General features: G+C 42.1%; 1 protein-coding gene across 13 annotated transcripts in view; it reads left to right on the top strand.

The window, feature by feature from the left end:
* LOC115154563 (RNA-binding protein Musashi homolog 2) overlaps positions 1 to 21,236 on the top strand; it is a 314,171-nt gene that overhangs the window by 3,396 nt on the left and 289,539 nt on the right. For all 13 annotated transcript variants that reach the window (XM_029700902.1, XM_029700896.1, XM_029700900.1 and 10 more), the window contains exon 5: positions 8,787 to 8,828. In XM_029700902.1, coding sequence (XP_029556762.1) covers positions 8,787 to 8,828 — 42 coding nt within the window. The remainder of the gene's footprint in view (positions 1 to 8,786; positions 8,829 to 21,236) is intronic.

The following is a 21,236-nucleotide window of genomic DNA, read 5'->3' as shown; positions in this document are numbered from 1 at the left end:
AAGATAGCCCTATTTGGTAAAAGACCAAGTCCATATTATGGCAAGAACAGCTCAAAAAAGAGAAATGACAGACCATCATTACTTTAAGATATGAAGGTCAGTCAATTAGGAACATTCCAAGAACTTTGAAAGTTTCTGTAAGTGCAGTTGCAAAAACCATCAAGTGCTATGATGAACCTGGCTCTCATGAGGACCGCCACAGGAAAGGAAGACCCAGAGTTACCTCTGCTGCAGAGGATAAGTTCATTAGAGTTACCAGCCTCAGATTGCAGCCCAAATAAATGTTAAATAGTTCAAATAACAGACACAACATCAACTGTTCAGAGGAGACTGCATGAATCAGGCCTTCATGGTCGAATTACTGCACAGAAACCACCACTAAAGGACACCAATAATAAGAAGTGACTTGATTGGGCCAAGAAACATGAGCAATGGACATTAGACTGGTTGAAATCTGTCCAAATTTGAGATTTCTGGTTCCAACCGCCGTGTCTTTGTGAGACGCAGAGTAGGTGAATGGATGATCTCCCCATGTGTGGTTCCCACCGTGAAGTATGGAGGAGAAGATGTGGTGGTGTTTTGCTGGTGACACTGTCAGTGATTTATTTAGAATTCAAGGCACACTTAACCAGCATGGCTACCACAGTATTCCGCAGCGATACGCCATCCCATCTGGTTTGCGCTTAGTGGGACTATCATTAGTTTTTCAACAGGACAATAACCCAACACACCTCCAGGCTGTGTAAGGGTTATTTGACCAAGAAGAAGAGTAATGGAGTGCTGCATCAGATGACTTGGTCTCCACAATCACACAACCTCAACCCAATTGAGATGGTTTGGGATGAGTTGGACTGCAGAGTGAAGGAAAAGCAGCCAACAAGTGCTGAGCATATGTGGTAACTCCTTCAAGACTGTTGGAAAAGCATTCCAGGTGAAGCTGGTTGAGAGAATGCCAAGCTGTCATCAAGGCAAAGAGTGGCTACTTTCAAGAATCTAAAATCTAAAATATATTTTGATTTGTTTAACACTGTTTTGGTTACCACATGATTCCATATGTGTTATTTAATAGTTTTGATGTCTTCACTATTATTCTACAATGTAGAAAATAGTAAAAAAGTAAGATAAACTCTTGAATGAGTAGGTGTGTCCAAACTTTTGACTGGTACTGTATGTCTGAATATGGTACGTACAGTATACTGTAGATATACAGTACTTTTGATACATCTAAATTAGGGAGGGAAGAACTCTTTATTTGTGATAATGAATATGCTTTAGTAACCTTAATTGAATAACACTCGTTTTGCCCCTCGTGGTGTAGATAGAATGCAGGTGGTACAACAGTTGGTTATTGACAAAGCACTCATACCGATGTACTTTATTTTCTCTATAGAGATGACAAGTCTCATCTGGTGTCTTTGCTTGGAGGTGTGTCGTGTATCTGTATTTGTTTCAGCCACGTTTCTTACTATAACCGAAGAACTAATACGACTCAAAGATAAACAATTTTGCCTGACAAACTAACTATAGTTATTAACAATTGAGTTGCCTGTAGTTACATTGTAATTAGACGTATTGTCAAATAAAACACTGGTATTAGTTCCGTTGAATTTATTGTTTGGATTTTTAAATGTAAAGTATAAATAAAGCTCTCGCCTTAATAAAGACATTTGGTTTCCATTTTGTCTGTACAGTGTGTAATGAATAAGACTTAATTTGAGTGAAGTAAGCTACAATGGAAATTGCAGGTTATAGCTTGATATATTTTATGTAGAACATTTTTGAAACATACAATCACCTTGTAATGTTTTATTTGTTTATGTTGTTCCAGAACATTACACATTTATTACTTACTGTTAGTTACATTTCCCTTGCACTAAGGTGTGTTGTGTTAATAAAATTGACAGATGGCATCTTGATAAGCAAGCGATTATACCCTGTGAAAATCATTTGGATTATGATTCTAAAAGGGCAATGGTTTAGCAGTTGAAGAGATGGAGGATGTTACGTTCTTTGTATGAGCTGAGTTATTGAAAGACCTAACTGAAAGTGTGGCCCTATTAATACTAAGCAATGCTGAGATCAACATTTGATAGTTCCTGATGTGCCACTGAGGTTAAATAGGGCACTTTGCCGGCATGCAAAGGAAGCAACTGTTGTTACATCACATAGACCTGAACCAGAAGTGTTCTGCCTTATATTCCATTCCATCAGTCTTTCTGCAGAAGCGCACATGTAGGATGTACAGTTCCTAGTGAAAGTCTACATACCCCTTGCAAAGTCTTCACATTTTGCTGCCTTAAAATTAAAAAAGGATTAAAAGTTATAGAACCAAATAATATACATATGTCTTGATTGCCTATGTCTTCACACCCCAGAGGTAATACCTGATGGAAGCACCTTTGGCAGCCATTACAGCTGTCAATCATTTTGAATAAGATTCTACCAACTTTGCACAACTATTAGGGTAACATGTATATTGTTTTAAATTTGGTTGGGAATCATTGATGGGCAGTAATATTCAAACATTGTCTCAGATATTCAAGCAAATTTAAGGCAGGAGTGAGACTAGACCGCTCAGGAACACTCAACCCCTCTTGTAAAACAATTCTGGTGTGTCTTTGCCATAAACCTAATTGTCTCTATCCCAGGGTTACATTTTCAGAACACTGAGGCGGGTTTTGCTTTTTTTAAATTATTTGGATCCTAACAAACTCCCCAATCCCTGCAGATGTCAAGCATACCCATAACATGATTCTGCCACCACAATACAATCAATACGTCCTCATTTTGTATTTATTAGTCATTTGGAAAATGCTCTAGAATTTTTTTATTTCACTTACAAAATGTGAAGATTGTGCAAGGGTTGTGTAGACTTTCACTAGCGACTGTATGTATTACACTGTATGTACTAACAACAGTGTTGAAGAGCGCCATGCAGTCTCGTACCAGGTCTCTCTTGCAAAAGACATTTGATCTTAGTGAGACTAGCCTTCATAAACTAAATACAAGAAATCTACCAATTTATGTACCGGCATTTTTTTTCTTAGAACACTTACTGTGTAGAGATGAGTCAAGATCTAATCATCCTCCCACATCGCTATTTCAACAACAACACTAGAGAATGTTCATTATGTTGAACCACGATTGCTCTTTATGTGTTCTTGTGGAGATGTTAGGTTGGTATGAAGCTTGAAAGTACAGCATTTTGACGCTTGAATGGATTCTTCTCTCTCAGTGGTGACCTTGAAGGGACTTAGTAAAAGAGTTTACTTGCAATAGCCTACAAGGCTGCAGGTTTAGAAAGAAACCGAGGGCTAATGCAACTGAGATTAAAAAAAACTCATTCAATGGTACAGTGTTTATAAATATTTGATCTATTTCTCACAGTTAGCATACTCCAGTTCCAAACAGTATGACATTTTACAACATATTCCTCCTTTGTTTGTTGTAGTGGATGTTCTCTAGTGCTAATGGCCTCAGTGTGGAAGCAGGATAACCCCGCGGAGAAAGATGTCAGCGAGAGACGTGGACAATGAGCACATGTATGCTTTCATAATGCACACACCATCATAATGTGCCACGGCTATTGTTCAATTCCCCCTGATTGCCTGGGTTGCTTTCTGTCCAGTTATTAAAACAGAGTGCTTTCAGACCAGGATGAATGGAGACATATGGCCAAGTAGAGCCTGAGGCTTCAAAACACAAAGCAATTCAGAACATATTTACAATGTTATATTTGATATTATCCAATATCCCATTTGGAAAAGTAGAAGTTATCTTTTTACGTACAGTTAGTTTAAGAAATGATGAGGAACGTGATTTGAAGTGATTTATAATTGTTCTTTATGTGAGGAGATGTAGTGTTAGACTACTGCGTCACAGTGTCTAGGTCGGGATTATTCATTCTGGACTCCTGCCAGAGGAGATGTACTGTACTGCTAAATAAGTCCTTTTTTCTTCCAAGACAAAGGTAGCCTATTTTGTCCACAGATATTTTCAGCCATTATTGAATGACCTCTGGCCAACCCCTGTTTGCTGTTTTGATGTAGCGTTTGAAATGACAGAATGGCTAGTTGAGGTGAGGGGGATAAGAACAGAGAGAGAGAGAGAGAAAGAAGAAAGGGCTGGTACAGATAGGAGCAGCTGCTCTGAACAAATCTAAGCCTCCTCTGTCAGATATAAATTGAAAGTAATGTCAGATGTGAGCTCACCTCCACCATGCCCCTTGTTGGTTCAGGTCTAGCAGGTGCTTTGTCTTCGACAGTTAATCATGTAAGATATACATGCCTTTCCCAGGCTTAGAGCCAACAGATTCTATGATGGATTTTGTCTTCTTCTCAGACTTTTCTCTTTACAGTATTATGCATCCAAACATGCAGTACTTTTTTCATTGTCATCATTCGTTGCACTTATAATAATTAGAGTGATTGTATTTTGAGCAAATGAATACCTGCGGCATACTACAAAACGTCAATTGAATTGAATCAACACAGACATACAGTGCCTTTAGAAAGTATTCACACCTCTTGACTTTTTCTACATTTTATGTAGATTAAATGTAGATTTTTTTTAACTGGTCTACACACAATACCCCATAATGTCAATGTGGAATTATGTTTTTCAATGTGTTTACAAATTAATAAAAAATAAAAATCTGAAATGTCTTGAGTCAATAAGTATTCAACCCTTTTGTTATGGCAAGCCTAAATAAGTTCATGAGTAAAGATTTGCTTAACAAGTCACATAATAAGTTGCATGGACTCACTCTGTGTGCAATACTACCTAATCTCTGTACCCCATACATACAATTATTTATAAGGTCCCTCAGTCAAGCAGTGAATTTCAAATACAGATTCAACCACAAAGACCAGGGAGGTTTTCCAATGCCTCGCAAAAAGGGCACCTATTGGTAGATGAAAAAAATATATAATTGGTTATTTCTTTGAGCATGGTGAAGTTTTTTATTACAGCTTGGATGACCAAGTCACTATAAAGATAAATGCATCCTTCCTAACTCAGTTGCCGGAGAGGAAGGAAACCGCTCAGGGATTTCACCATGAGGCCAACGGTGACTTTAAAACAGTTACAGTGTTTAATGACTTTGATAGGATAAAACTGAGGATGGTTCAACAACTTTGTAGTTACTCGACAATACTAACCTAATTGACGGTGTGAAAAGAAGGAAGCCTGTACATAACAAAAGTATTCCAAAACATGCATCCTGTTTGCAACAAGGCACTAAAATAATGCTGCAAAAAATTGGCAAAGCAATTCACTTTTTGGCCTGAATACCAAGTGTTATGTTTGGGGCAAATCCAATACAACTGAGGACCACTCTCCATATTTTCAAGCATAGTGGTGGTTGCATCATGTTATGGGTATGCTTGTAATCGTTAAGAACTGGAAAGTTTTTCAGGATAAAAAATAAACGGAATGGAGCTAAGCACAGGAAAAATCCTAGAGGAAAACCTAGTTCAGTCTGCTTTCCACCAGACATTGGGAGATGCATTCACCTTTCAGCACGACAATAACCTAAAAAAAACAAGGCCAAATCTATAATGGAGTTGCTTACCAAAAAGACAGTGAATGTTCCTGAGTTGAAATTTACTTGAAAATCTGTGTCAAGACCTGAAAATGGTTGTCTAGCAATGATCAACAACAAATTTGACAGAGCTTGAAGAATTTTGAAAATAATAATGAACAAAGGTTGCACAATCCAGGCGTGGAAAGCTCTTAGAGACGTACCCATAAAGACTCAGCTGTAATCACCGCCAAAGGTGCTTTTACAAAGTTTTGACTCAGGGGTGTGAATACTTAAGTAAATTAGATATTTCTGTATTTCTTTTCAATAAATTTGCTAAAATTTCTAAAAACATGTTTTCACTTTGTCGTTATGGGGTATTGTGTGTAGATGGGTGAGAAAAAAAATGATTTAATCCATTTTGTATTCAGGCTGTAACACAACAAAATGTGGAATAAGTCAAGGGGTATGAATACTTTCTGAAAGCACTGTACATGTAATTATTTTTTTATAACATAGCTTACACAGCAGGCTAAGGCAGGCTTCCAAATGTGGATAATAAATTGCTCTAGAATGATTTCATGTTCTCAAACAATACTACTTTGATAAGGGCATGCCTAATGGCCTCAAGTGAAATTATGATTTCATTTGGGTATTTGTTGGCAGTGCATTTGACATCGATGATTATACTTGTTTGTGTATGAGAACCAGAGGGAAATTGACAGAAAGAAGCAGATGATAAATCATTATATACTAATGCTTCCTAAATCATTCGAAGCACAAAGAAAACAATTAAGAAATCAAGCCTTTTGATAAGCAATTGTGGTTGCTTTAAAAACAACTTAATCTTAAACTGCCAGTATAGAGGAAGATCTGTTAAGAGAGAGAGTTTACCCAGAATCTGGAATAATGTATGAAATCCTGTTCGAAGATCTGAACTAAGGATGTAAACTATTGCCTCCTGCCCTGATCTTTCACAATCGCACAGTGACGAGGCCCTCTGAGACCCTGCTGTAAAAAGCTGTAACAGAAGATAAAAGGGGAAAAAATGTGTTGGTTTGTTCTCTTTTATTAGTCTGAGATACCTAGTTTGAAGATGCTGTAGTGCTTGAGAAAAAGCTATTTTTAAACTTTGGGATATGATCCATTACATATTGTAGATCAGCTTCCGGTATGCATTGTAATTTGTACCAGAATTAAAACATTGATTGAATATACTGCTCATATATCTTGTTGGTGGATTTGTTATCATTTCATGGATCTAGCAATGATCCCTTCATTCAACACTGTGATTTATTTCCTACTGGCGAGGGGAAATAGTACTCCTCGAGACCAATTACACCACAAAAAGCAAACTGCTATTCCTATGGAAGTGTGGAAATGGAATAACCTTAGTTCCAGACATGCTATAGTGTACTGTTGTAATGGGAAATACGTGGCCTATATGACTGGGCCCAGGCTTTAAATGTAATTCCCACATAAACTTCCCATTTACATGAGTACTTCAACAGAATGAAAACAATTGTTAGAATTTCCCCCCTTTTGGCAAACGTCTCAAAGGAACCATTCATTTCCTAGGCTGTGACCTACATAAAGGTGTGTTTCTACAAGCTTTCTCAACAGATCCCACACTAAGTCATCATTACCTAACACAGCTACACTGGTAATCTGGACAAATTACTGCATTATGGGGCCATTTCAATAAACAAACTAAATGTCTGCATTACGAGAGAAAAAATGGATTGATAGCGACTGTATGCTGAGTAAGTCTTCATGCTCCAAACCCATTGTAGATCTGATTGACATGCTGCAGGGCTAAATTTTACCACTTTCACTGCTGTTCTGTTATAAGTTGAACTGTAGCAAACATTTATTTTGACATCTTAAACAGGCTCTATGGCAAATGAAAATGTACCGTATAAGAGAAACAAAAACAAGCAGCAGGATTTGATTTTCAGGGACTAGTGTGTAGTTTGGAAAGGTAAGACACAGCACCATGTATGATGGCGTTGCTATTCACAGCATATAGTATTGTCTTTGCACGACTAGGCCCGGCTCCACTGAGTAATTGAGGTTGAATTGGTTATGCCTGAGGCTAATTGCTAAAACGAATCATTACATGAAATTCATTATGAGCAGGGTTGCCATACCCAGGTGTTATTGAATTCATCTCTCAAATTGACCTGATTTCGAACGATACCAGTCATAACTCCACCAGATAGAAATAGAACAGAGAAATGATGTTGCTGCTTCGTTCTCACCTGCTGCTCTTTCACATTTCACTTAAAATAGGACCTACGGTAGGCTGAATTGATCTGCACAGATGGTAAGCTTCGTCTTTGTTTTCAACTGAATCGTCAATTGCATTCCTTATTTAGGAATGTTTTTTCTTTATTTCATAGGAATACGTGATCTCAGTTTTGTCGATTCAGAGGCCTTTTATGTCAAAGGAGATGCAGAGGTTTTACAAGAGGAAAATGTTTTGTCCAGCTGACGTGACATGTTGTAATGCTCTTCCAGTACACATTACCACCTACTCCTTCTTTTTGGCTTCTTTTGTAAATTGAGAGAGACATCTCAGGCCTACATGTGGCCCACTGAGAGAGACAGGATCTCTATGATGATGCTCTAGTGGATTACATTCAACCTCTAGGCAAGCCTTCAAATCCTCATGGAGAAATATGCAGCAACGTGAAGGGTTTGCCCTGCTAAACACGAAGAAGTAATTTTCTGCAAGAGAACAATTTCGATCTGTTTACGTTTTTCCCCTTCAATAGGTCTGCTTGGATGAGATTGTTTGAAATTTCTCTTTTAAGAGCCTGGCATTAAAGTCAGGAGAAGGCAGCATGACATCGGTGCATGAAATAGTTTCTATTCATTCTGAATGCAAGATTGATAAGGCTGCAACCGCACACCACGAGACCAGTTAAACAGAAGAAAAAAATGAAATTAATGAGACGACAAGGCGAAGACTGAAAAGAATTGTTGATCTGATGCGCCTTCCTGCTTATTTTGGAATATCTGGAGTCACAAACTCCAGACTCCTATTTCCAACACTGTAATCTTGAATTAATAATTTCCTCCAAACTTTCAAAGGCACTGTTCCTGTTTTGTGAACATCTCTCCGCATCTACATCAAAATTACGTTGTTGTCACTTTGGAGGAACTTTAGCATTTTATCTCTGTCGCTAAAATGTGAATGTTGATGCACAGTTGACAATGTAATTCCTTATTTACTTACTCCAAATGTTTCTGTCATTCACAGATTGATCCTAAGGTTGCCTTTCCCCGACGCGCTCAACCTAAGGTAAGAGCAAACCACCTCACTTAGTATTAGTGATACTAACTGACCAGTTAGCCTCATTCTCTAAATCTATTTTCTTTATTAGCAACAGGACTCCTTACATTTTCCCCACTCTTGTGTCATAATGGAAAAAGAATTCCAAAGGCACTTGTGCTATGAGCTTGGGACCACTTCCTGCACAGTTGGAAGGTCACTTCCATGGTCAGCAGTCATTTCCCCTATGCTGATCCCAATTTTACCAAAACAAACCAATAACAAAATAGTGGGGATATTTGACATTTAGGTAACTTATTAATGATGACAGTATCAAATCTTTCATAATGGCTTAATCCTGGCTCGGTTACTGGTTGTCTTCTGTGTGCAACACACTCACACACACACGCACACGCACACGCACACAGTGTGTTAAGGTGGTGTTGGTGATCATGATGTAGCTACAGTGGTGAGACGTGTGCTCTTTATCCCCTCTGACTGGCTTTGGGTTAGAGGGGAGCTCCTTTAGGCCAATGTAGTGCTCCTCACATCAGACCTTTTACACCTGAAACGGGTGGAGATCAATAATGTATTTTTCTCCTTCCCACCGGCTCACAGAGAGGTGTTGTTACTGAGCGGTTCTGGTTTCAAATGGGGAATTGGCAGTGAAAGCTTTCAAAGCCAGAGCACATGGTGTCTTACGGGTATGGGCATATGGTTGAGAAACTACCAGCTATTTTTTTCCTCTCCCTCATTTGCCTGTTTGTCACTTAAACCTTTTCTCTTCCTCGGCTTGTTCCTGAACATAAAACAAATAAAACACATCAAAAACAACCAACATGTTTTGCCTCTGGATTTGGGGATTTCAGTTGAAAGGGAAGCTAGCTCCTCCCTGGAAGACATAGCTGTTGTGCTTATTATTTTATACTTTTTACAACAATATGCTCTGTTTAGCTGGGACCAACATGTAAGAGAACGGAATCGCTCAGAAATACATGAATTGTTCTCACACACTTATAAACATCCAGTGTCATTATGAAGGTAGGTTACATCACTGGAAGAAAACAATGACTACTAAACAGAATTGCTACAGTAGTACAGAAAATACCTGTCGTTGAGATGTTTTAGAAAACGGCAGGCTCTGGGGCAAGCTCATTAGAGGAGAAAATGGCTTTTATTTGTTTTAGTATTATGCAAGAGAATGTGGATTTCAAAGTATCTCAAAGAAATAGGATTAAGGCAGATAGATTAGCATTTCATGGCTTTCTCCTTCATATTTAATTGATTTAAGGCCTTTATAAGCAGTCTGGGTCTGAGGTTGCCATTTAGAAAGCACTTTCTGTCTTGAATTTGTCATCGTTTCTTCCCCCCCACCTTCTTCTACAGCCGGCTGCTTGTTGCTGTTTAACAGGCCTGTCCCCAGTGAGAGATGGGCTTCTAGGAGCCGGCTGCTAGGGCAGGCTACAGGTGCCTGAATGGCGCTGGTTTGGGGAACAGAAATATTGAGAGACCAATCGGCTTTGGTTTCCTCCTGGTTTTACTCCATCCCCTGTCTACCCTGCACTGTTGCATATTGTGTACAGTACTGTTACTGTACCTTAAGCGATTGTAGATTTTGTAGAGAGAGTTAAGTAGCCTACATCTACATGTATCTCCCCAGGTACTTCAGACATTGGCCTTAGTGCTATTATAATGCACCCAGTTTCCTATATGATTAAACACAGTGTATGAATATATAGGGGCCCCAATTATGTTAGAATTGTTCTACCTGGTTACACATGGATCTCCTACTGTCTTGAGCCAATAGATCTGCACAGCGTGATGTCTGTGTGAGGTGAATGGAGGGGTTAGGTATGAGAGAGCGATGGACAGGTGCTGTCTCTCTCTGTTCTCATCCTTTGTGGAGCTGTTCTCTTTGTGTTTTCACAGGAACATGGAAACTGGGGGCTGATGACTGCCGCGTGTGTTTAGAAACCAAGGTGATGGTTGCTGCCCACATCGCTAAAGATTGGTTTCTCAGCTGTCCATGTCGTTACCGATACCGCCGCTGCCGCTGCTGTTGTTGCTGCGCTGCTGCTGTTGTTGTTGTTTTCACACTGCGGAATCACAGACAATCATAGCGTGTACCAACATGATTTTAATTGGCCACTTCTCTGGTAGATGAGCTCTGATGGCTTGTTATGGAAATGAAAGGAAGGAGCTGGGCCACTCAGAGAAGACGAGCAGCGCAGCTTAACCCCTTCTTTTCCGCCAGGCCGTCTCACCAGGGGCTGTTTGCCTCATTAGGCTTCACTAGCATCCACTAGTCACCACATCAATGGCAGTCATTGGACTGCACTGATGAGACAAGCCTCTCTGTACTGTACACAAATAGATATGTTCTGGATGTACTGAACAGTGGGAGCTAGACTCTAAAGGAACTTAAAGGAGTAATACTGTTTACTTGGTTGACAATCACAAAGTTTTATTTGGTGCTGAATTATATGTATATTTTAATCAGGGAGAGGAAGTAACCTTCAAATGTTGACTGCAGCTAACAAAGCGTACCGTAGTAGGCCTGAGTGGAAATGGATCTAGGTTATCAGTCATAAATACCATCAAAGCAGTGGCCCAGATTTCCCCTTCTGTCTGTGTGCGTGTCCGCTGTGTACTCTGCCTGCCTCTCTCTCTTTCTGCTACTGCTGAGGGACTTCTACTGCTGGTGATAGTGGGAAGGGGAGGCTAGAGGGTCTAGAATAGATGAACTTTTGCCTGGTTCTGGTCCCCCACCTCTTTCTGAGGGACTTGTTGTGTGCTTAATGTTCTGAGTTGGAGAAAAGCTCCCAGGTGTCCCGTGGTGCTGGAGCTAGGGACAAACGTGTTGCTGTGAGAGAAAACTCCTCGCCAAGTTTTTAATGAAGTCCAAAGGTGACACTGTGTGAAGTACAGTACAGACAGAGCCCCCCTTATAGACACACACACACACACACACACACACACACACACACACACACACACACACACACACACACACACACAACACACACAACCAAAGACACAGCCCACAGCCTGCAGAACAACAATTATGTAAGATACACACACACAAAGACAGACAGACATGCACACACTCCCTCAGAGAAACACACACACACTCCTTCACAAACACACACACTCCTTCACAAACACACACACTCCCTCACAGAAACACACTCCTTCACAAACACACACACACACACTCCCTCACAGAAACACACACACACTCCTTCACAAACACACACACTCCTTCACAGAAACACACTCCTTCACAAACATGCACACACACACACACTCCCTCACAGAAACACACACACACTATTGGGAATGCTTGCCAAAGGAGAGAGGCCCAGGAGTGCAGTTCTCTACTCCAATGCCAATTAAGAAACCTGCACAAGGGCTGCTCTCCTACATTCTCTCCATTCTTACTTGCTTTCTTTCTCAGTTTCTCCCTCTCTGTCTCGTTCCCCTCGCTCCGTCTCTTCCTCTTCTTTTCATTCTGGACAGCCTCACAAAGCCTGGTGAATCCGCTGTTACGCCTCACTCAGATATGTTGTTTTTCTTTAGGTGATTTTAGTATTATAATCTTCTCCATCTCAGAATGATTTTCATTTCAACTGACACAGCTGACTGCTGGGAATTTGAAACCATGGCTGCCAGCTACTCTAAATGTCCATATGAGTTTATTAAAAGCGCTAGATTCCCTGTTCAAACTCAGTCGTGCACCACTGCCAGAGTTTGAAAGAACATTCAAGGACAAAAGTCCTTTATATAGAACAGAATACTTTATAGAACAGAATACATCATATTGAGCATATCTTTATATGCCATTAGCAGACACTTATCCAAAGCAACTTATAGACTTGTTGAATCCACTATCCTGGCATTGCAAGCACCATGCACTTCCAACTGAGCTACAGAGGACCAGATCTCTATGTACATGTATATCTCTATGTATATCTCTATGTACATGTATATCTCTATGTACAGTGAGGGAAAAAAGTATTTGATTTTGTACGTTTGCCCACTGACAAAGAAATTATCAGTCTATAATTTTAATGGTAGGTTTATTTGAACAGTGACAGACAGAATAACAACAAATAAATCCAGAAAAACACATGTCAAAAATGTTATAAAATGATTTGCATTTTGATGAGGGAAATAAGTATTTGACCCCTCTGCAAAACATGACTTAGTACTTGGTGGCAAAACCCTTGTTGGCAATCACAGAGATCAGACGTTTCTTGTAGTTGGCCACCAGGTTTGCACACATCTCAGGAGGGATTTTGTCCCACTCCTCTTTGCAGATCTTCTCCAAGTCATTAAGGTTTCGAGGCTGACATTTGGCAACTCGAATCTTCAGCTCCCTCCACAGATTTTCTATGGGATATAGGTCTGGAGACTGGCTAGGCCACTCCAGGACCTTAATGTGCTTCTTCTTGAGCCACTCCTTTGTTGCCTTGGCTGTGTGTTTTGGGTCATTGTCATGCTGGAATACCCATCCACGACCCATTTTCAATGCCCTGGCTGAGGGAAGGAGGTTCTCATCCAAGATTTGACGGTACATGGCCCCGTCCATCGTCCCTTTGATGCGGTGAAGTTGTCCTGTCCCCTTAGCAGAAAAACACCCCCAAAGCATAATGTTTCCACCTCTATGTTTGACGGTGGGGATGGTGTTCTTGGGGTCATAGGCAGCATTCCTCCTCCTCCAAACACGGCGAGTTGAGTTGATGCCAAAGAGCTCCATTTTGGTCTCATCTGACCACATCACTTTCACCCAGTTGTCCTCTGAATCATTCAGATGTTTGTTGGCAAACTTCAGACAGGCGTGTATATGTGCTTTCTTGAGCAGGGGGACCTTGCGGGCGCTGCAGGATTTCAGTCCTTCACGGCGTAGTGTGTTACCAATTGTTTTCTTGGTGACTATGGTCCCAGCTGCCTTGATCATTGACAAGATCCTCCCGTGTAGTTCTGGGCTGATTCCTCACCGTTTTCATGATCATTGCAACTCCACGAGGTGAGATCTTGCATGGAGCAAGCCGAGGGATATTGACAGTTCTTTTGTGTTTCTTCCATTTGCGAATAATCGCACCAAATGTTGTCACCTTCTCACCAAGCTGCTTGGCGATGGTCTTGTAGCCCATTCCAGCCTTGTGTAGGTCTACAATCTTGTCCCTGACATCCTTGCAGAGCTCTTTGGTCTTGGCCATGGTGGAGAGTTTGGAATCTGATTGATTACTTCTGTGGACAGGTGTCTTTTATACAGGTAACAAACTGAGATTAGGAGCACTCCCTTTAAGAGTGTGCTCCTAATCTCAGCTCATTACCTGTACAAAAAACACCTGGGAGCCAGAAATCTTTCTGATTGAGAGGGGGTTAAATACTTATTTCCCTCATTAAAATGCAAATGAATTTATAACATTTTTGACATGCGTTTTTCTGGATTTTTTTGTTGTTATTCTGTCTGTCACTGTTGAAATAAACCTACCATTAAAATTATAGACTGATCATTTCTTTGTCAGTGGGCAAATGTACAAAATCAGCAGGGGATCAAATACTTTTTTCCCTCACTGTATATCTTCATGTACATGTATATCTCTATGTATATCTCTATGTACATGTATATCTCTATGTACATCTCTATGTATATATCTATGTCCATGTATATCTCTATGTATATCTCTATGTACATGTATATCTCTATGTACATGTATAGCTCTTTGTATATCTCTATGTATATCTCTATGTACATGTTTTCACATTGGATGATAGTAGGTCATCTTTCCATTCCTCCAAGACTGGAGACAATCATCTACCAACAGAAACACAACCTCACTGTTACTATGTGTATTTATGTTTTTCCTCCACGTAAATGCACTTCTGAAATGGGTTTTTACAACCGACGGGAAGTGCATTGACTTGTCACTGAAAACAAGAAACAATCCGATAGCTGGCAAAGCTAACTTGGATCAGGGCAAGGGAAAAGTCAATCAATCAGTGTTCAGTTGATGGGATTGCTTTATCGCTACCTCCCTCTAACCTCCTGGCGAAAAAGGTTTGTAGCCGAGACAAACACCCCCCCCCCGCCCAGATAGAGGGCTACATGGAGAGATGTTTGTTCCCTTCGGTAATGGATGTGTGGGGTACCAGGAGATGTGTTTAAATCCCTGACCCTCCACTGTTCCAGCTTTGAATGGCCTCAATGAAACTGGCCCAGACAAGAATGAGGGCAAAGCCCAGGCAGGTTGCCTAGTGGTTAGAGCATTGGACAAGTAACTGAAAGGTTGCTAGATCGAATCCCTGAGCTGACAAGGTAAAAATCTGTCATTCTGCCCCTGAACAAAACCCACTGTTCCTAGGCTGTCATTGTAAATAATAATTTGTTCTTAACTGACTTGCCTAGTTAAATAAAGGTTAAATTAAAAATAAATACAAAAACAAAATATGAATGACTGTTTGTTGGGTGGTCAGACAGAATCACCAAAAGACAGTCAGAAGAGACTAAATCAGTCAAAGCACTGCTCAGTTTGGTAGATGTTGTTTTCTCTTCTACGCATTGTAATTATATAATATGTATCATGTCTGTGTGTGTGTGAGTGGGCATATGTTGTTATTCTGAATTAACTATATACTTGTCTTTGTGTTTAGCCTGTATGTGCAGTACAGTATATGACTGTGTTCTCTGTGTCCTGCTGGCTCCTGAGTGTTGGCCCATTTCCCCTCCTCTCCTCTCCCTAGCCTGGTCTCTTTGCTGTGGGTCGAGGGTAATTAGGTTTGGTGGGGGGGGGGGGGGGGGGGGGGGGGGGGGGTTCAGGGCCGTGTTGTGTACTTATCAATGGCAGCAGGCAGCAGACAGGAGAGGGGAGGCAGGACAGAGGGCTGCAGGAGCCTGGCCTTGCTAAACCTGATGCTGACTGACAGTAATGAGAAGAGCCAGGCCAGCCAGGATTGAGACTAGCTGCCCCCCTCAACCCAACTCAACCCCCCTCATCACTACTAACACAGCCCTATCAAAGCCCTTGTTTTATATGACACTCGTGCACGCCTGCACACACATTGACGCGCCGCCCCTCCCCCAACCCCACCATATCTCCATTCACCTAGGATTCTTAAACTCTCACTGATTGGTAGATTCCAGCTTGTTGTTTTTGCACTTCTATTTGACCGATGAAGGCATATTTACATGTTATGACAGTACTGACACATTTACAGCCTGGCTATTCTGCAGTGTCTTAGTTTTGCACTCACGTTGCTACTGAATTACGCAGAGCAGGCCCCAGCGGCACAGTCTCGCACGGCATTGTGGGAGACGGAGTGGGGGGTAGATTAGTTCCAGGGTCGGAGGCAGACAGGAAGAGCCAGATGGAATCTGGGAGCTGAGAGCTGAGACAGCGTTCTGTTCTGCAGTGAGGAGAGGGGCCTAGTGGGACAGAGACAGAACAGAGCTCACCCAGTCAGTCTCTGTCCAGAGAGCACCACATTCCTGGAGGCCTGACCCCACTGTGGCTTCTCCCTGGCCTGGCGGGGAGCCTCTGGCCTGGCACGGAGCCTCTGGCCTGGGGCACGGGATAGCCAGGGAAGGGCCTAAGTGGCCTGGGTGACCACACATTCTCTGCCTCTGACACACAGAAATAAACAGCCCTGCCGAAGCAACAAACAAGTAGATATTTGTCATCATCCCCTGTCCTGTGCTCGACTTTTGTTATGATCGTTTTTGGGAGGGGGGTGGGTATTTGTCACACCTGATGACTAGGCACAGCTGTGCTGCCAGTAATTATCAATTTTCTGCTACACTCGTCTCGAGAAGTGATTTAAGTCCTTTGTTGAGCGAAATCTCTGCGGCTTCAATCCTACCCAGACACACAACACTGCTCCCCACAACCATTTAAAATAAATGCAGCATTAAAGTTGTAAAATAAATGATATGAATGTATTTCTAACCCAGAATGTATTAGAGAAGATTTGAATAATCTTAAAAGGCCTTGCGGTATGCTTTGCCTAGTATGTTGCCTCTGCAGTGACCTTCATGTTTGACCTTGACTCTTATCTCTTTCAATTTGTATTCCAAGGGGCTTCCCCTCATGTAAATAAGAAATACCACACCATAGCACTTCAGCTAAACTATTTTCAGAACAGAACTTCTTCACTTTTCATCTGATCCTCTCGGCGTAGTGTTAGTCAGAGACCAACATACAGGACCCAGGATGGATCTTCTTCTGGTTTCTGGCTGACGTAACGCTGAGTGCCTGCCAGGCCTATTAGAGCACCTTTGGAAGAGTGGACAATTATCTTACTCTGCCCATGCGTTCACTCTCCAACAAGCTGCTGTGGCAGTAGCTGAGACTGTAGCTGAGACTGTGCAGGCAACTAGGACTTCAGTGTTATTTGCAGGATCCAAGTTATCGTGGCTTATCCATCTATACAATGCAACTCATCCTCTGCCCATCTTCTGCTTTCACCTTTCTGATTCAGATTCCTTTCAGACTTCATTCTGTTTCTTCCAACCAATGTCTGTCAATATTATAACCAGCAGTATTTTGTTCCAACTAAATTGTTTCACTGCAACTAACTTGGGTAGATTGATGTGTTAGGCTACTTGATGGGAGGACTGTTTGAATTGCATATCTAGTTGTGTTTTGACTTTCTATTCTTTGATAAATCCTCCATATGGAACTATTTATCCTCCCATGTAATATTGAACAGACATGTGTACCTCTAAATGTTGAATAACCTCGAACTTCAAATGACTGTCTCAGTAGAACATGAATTCAGAATGAATTTTAATCCCATCCACATATGAATATTCATAAAGTAGAGTTTGGATGTTCTACTGTGCCACTGTCATTTTTAGCCAAAGCAATCTTTAACTTATGAAACATTAAGGTATGCCTATTGCTGTAATATTTAACAGAGCTGTCTGCCTTATGCTTACACAACATGGAAGAGCTCTTTTTCCCCCCCTCCCCCCTCTCTCTCTCTCTCTGCTCCATGCTTGCTGAAACAGCTGATCTGCCACTGAGTCCCTGACTAAAGCCCAGTGATGCCGCTCAGAGGAGCACAAACGCTGGAGGGGGAAAGCTTAGCTCTTTTAGAGCATTGCATATAAATCCCCCTCTCAAACAAAACACAGTCAATTCCCAAGAGGGTCCAAATTGGCCAAACTAAACAAATGAATGGGATAAAGTGAACCCACTCGTTGACATGTCCTTTATAGCTACTGCGAGGGGGAGGTGGGATAGGAGGGTAGGGGAGCTCAAGGCCCTCTGTAGTGTTGTGGTCTTCAGAGATAGGTTGACTTGTCCATGAAGTAGTCCTGACCTGTAATGCCCTTGCCCTTGTAGCAGATGCCCTTGTTCTGCAGCTGCACCAGCCTGTGTGCTTTGGTGTGTGGGTGTGTGTGTTGCATGCTCTGTCTGTTCACAGCCCCCAGTGTGAGCTTTTATCTGCCTGGGTGGCTGGCGGTCTCTCTCCTCCCTCTCCTTACGCTGCTTGCCTACTCGTGCTAGTTTTGTTTCTTCTCCCCTTTATTGAAATTCACATATCTTTCTCCTTCATGCATCTTGCTAGGGGCAGGCTTTTGTGTGATGAGTATGTGTGTGCTTGCTGTGTGTGTGTGTGCTTGCTGTGTGTGTTTTTTTGGTTCCGTCTAATCGTCACTCATAACGGACAGCTCCTCACTGACACACCCCTCCCCTCCCTAGCCCCCTATGCTCCTCTCACTCTCCCCTTATCAAGGCACAAGGCGAGACCCAGATGCAGACACAGGAGGCACATGGTTGGAGTCCTACAATGTTTATTAATCCAAAGGGGTAGGCAAGAAAATGGTCATGGACAGGCAAAAAGGTCAAAAACAGATCAGAGTCCAGGAGGTACAGAGTGGCAGACAGGCTCGTGGTCAAGGCAGGCAGAATGGTCAGGCAGGCAGGTACAGAGTCCAGAAACAGGCAAGGGTCAAAACCGGGAGGACTAGAAAAAGGAGTATGCAAAAAGCAGGAGAACGGGAAAAACGCTGGTTGACTTGGAAACATACAAGACGAACTGGCACAGAGAGACAGGAAACACAGGGATAAATAGACTGGGGAAAATAAGCGACACCTGGAGGGGGTGGCAGGTGAAACAGATCAGGGCGTGACACCCCCTCTTTCTCAACTTGACAACTCATAACGGACAGCTCCTCACTGACACACCTCTTCCTTTCACTCTCCTCCTTTCTCTTCCTCACCCCCCTGTTCTCCTTGTTTGCATCAGCTTGATAAATCTGAAGCTAAATTTAGAGGCATTTCTTCTCCGCAAAAAATACATTACTGGCTCTCGGAGGGAGGGAGGGAGGGAGGGAGGGAGGGAGGGAGGGAGGGAGGGAGGGAGGGAGGGAAGAGAAGAGAGTACAGCAGGAATGTAAGAGAGAGAGAGACTCCAGCCCCTACCTCTTCCCCTCTCACAAAACTGTCTTTACACATCAGTAGTTCAGAATGTGTAAGTTAGTTTGACTACTGCCTACTTGCTACTGGATTTCATTGGACAGTATTTGTAGATGAAGGTATGAACTTAGAGTGCTGCTGGCCTGAAGTTTAAGCAAAGGTAAATGCAGACTTGGTTGTCTAGATCCTGGTTGTCTAGATCCTGGTTGTCTTGATCCTGGTTGTCTAGATCCTGGTTGTCTAGAGTCTGGTTGTCTAGATCCTGGTTGTCTAGAGTCTGGTTGTCTAGAGCATGGTTGTCTAGAGTCTGGTTGTCTAGATCCTGGTTGTCTAGAGTCTGGTTGTCTAGAGTCTGGTTGTCTAGAGTCTGGTTGTCTAGAGTCTGGTTGTCTAGATCCTGGTTGTCTAGAGTCTGGTTGTCTAGATCCTGGTTGTCTAGAGTCTGGTTGTCTAGATCCTGGTTGTCTAGATCTATTACATTTATGCTGATCAATTAGGCTTACTCTCCTGCTGAGACTCCTTCATACCTTATTAGGTATAGTGTACATTATATAATACCTTATACTTGACAGGACATGGGTGATAACATATAGTAAGGCTGATACATTTCTTCATGCCCTTTATCCTGACTCGCCCCATATGAAATGTCTCTGGCCACCATCACCATGAAAAGGGGGCATATCCAACTTGACAAGGATTTCTTCGACCGTATTTACTCACTATGTTGAGTAGTGCTGTGCTACATAAGACTATATAGACTGGTCTGGCCCAGTTTCTAATGGAATAGTGGAATTACTCTCTAATTCTGCTTGGAGTGCTTTTACTCCTTCTCCATTAGTATGTTTTGATAATGCTGGGTAGAACGCCATGCTTTGATTGGGATATATTTGAAAATCCCAGGACGCCCACATTGCATCAATAACGGAAGCACCTTGGTACACCAGCGTTTTAGAGGCAATTACTGTGAGATCGATAGAAAAGAGGCTTGCAGTAACAGAGGGATCTAGTGGAACAACATTGGTTGTGTGTGTGGGCATGGGGGATTTCATGTGAATAAGGCACATGGAAGGGTGTGTGCGTGTGCGTTGGTGCGTGTGCACTGTAGACTCAGGCAGGCCTATGGAAGGGCCTTGATAGGCATCCAGGGCCAGAACCCGGGCCAGAACCCAGCCCAGCCGTGGAGCTAGCTGCATGAGCTTCACACTGAGTGGAGATCAAAGTGATGGCCAGTGCAGCTGAACTAACAACAACAGACAGGCCTTCAGAATGGGTCTAAACACGCATGTAGGAAACAGGCTCCCTCCCGCCTCCCGCACTGTCTCCCTGTCTGGCTTCTCATGAAGAATTTGTAACCTCCATAAGTGTTTTGGTTCTCATGCCCTATTAAGTCTTAAAATAAATAACTTTCAAAATGGATACTGGCTGTATTTCTGTATTTTGAAAGTTATATATCTTGAAAACGTGATGGCTGACATGCAAAACATTTTGGGACTATATCAACAATGGACTAATGAAACAAATACCAAAAGATAGTTTTGGGGTCTTCCTTTAAGGCTTCTGAAACACAGCACAGGGTATGTATGCTGCTGTGCTATCTAGCTAGGTGCAAAAATCACAGGATACCACTGTTCATGAATCAGCATAAATGTAATGTAAAACAAATCACTGTCTGTACAGTTTATTTAGTTGGAGGCTTAAACAACCACTGACCTTATCTTTGTACTAAAGCACTTTATGGTTCCAGTGGTTTCCCTTACGCTGTATATATTGTATACCTCAGCTCTGGCAGCTGGGTAATGGTCTGCACACTGTAGAAAACTGGCCGCGCTCACTCTCTTTTGGTCATCTCTCTCTCCCTCTCTGTCTTTCACCCTGTCTTTCTCTCTCTCCTCTCTCTCTCTCTCTCTCTCCTCTCCTCTCTCTCTCTCTCCTCTCTCTCTCTCTCTCATCTCCGGCCTCTCTCTCTCTCATCTCCGGCCTCTCTCTCTCTCTCTCTCTCTCTCTCTCT

The sequence above is a fragment of the Salmo trutta genome, chromosome 19 (genome assembly GCF_901001165.1).
Source record: "Salmo trutta chromosome 19, fSalTru1.1, whole genome shotgun sequence".
Lineage (NCBI taxonomy): Eukaryota > Metazoa > Chordata > Actinopteri > Salmoniformes > Salmonidae > Salmo > Salmo trutta.
The sequence above is the reverse complement of the archived record's forward strand: the minus strand, read 5'-3'. Positions and strand labels throughout refer to the sequence as shown.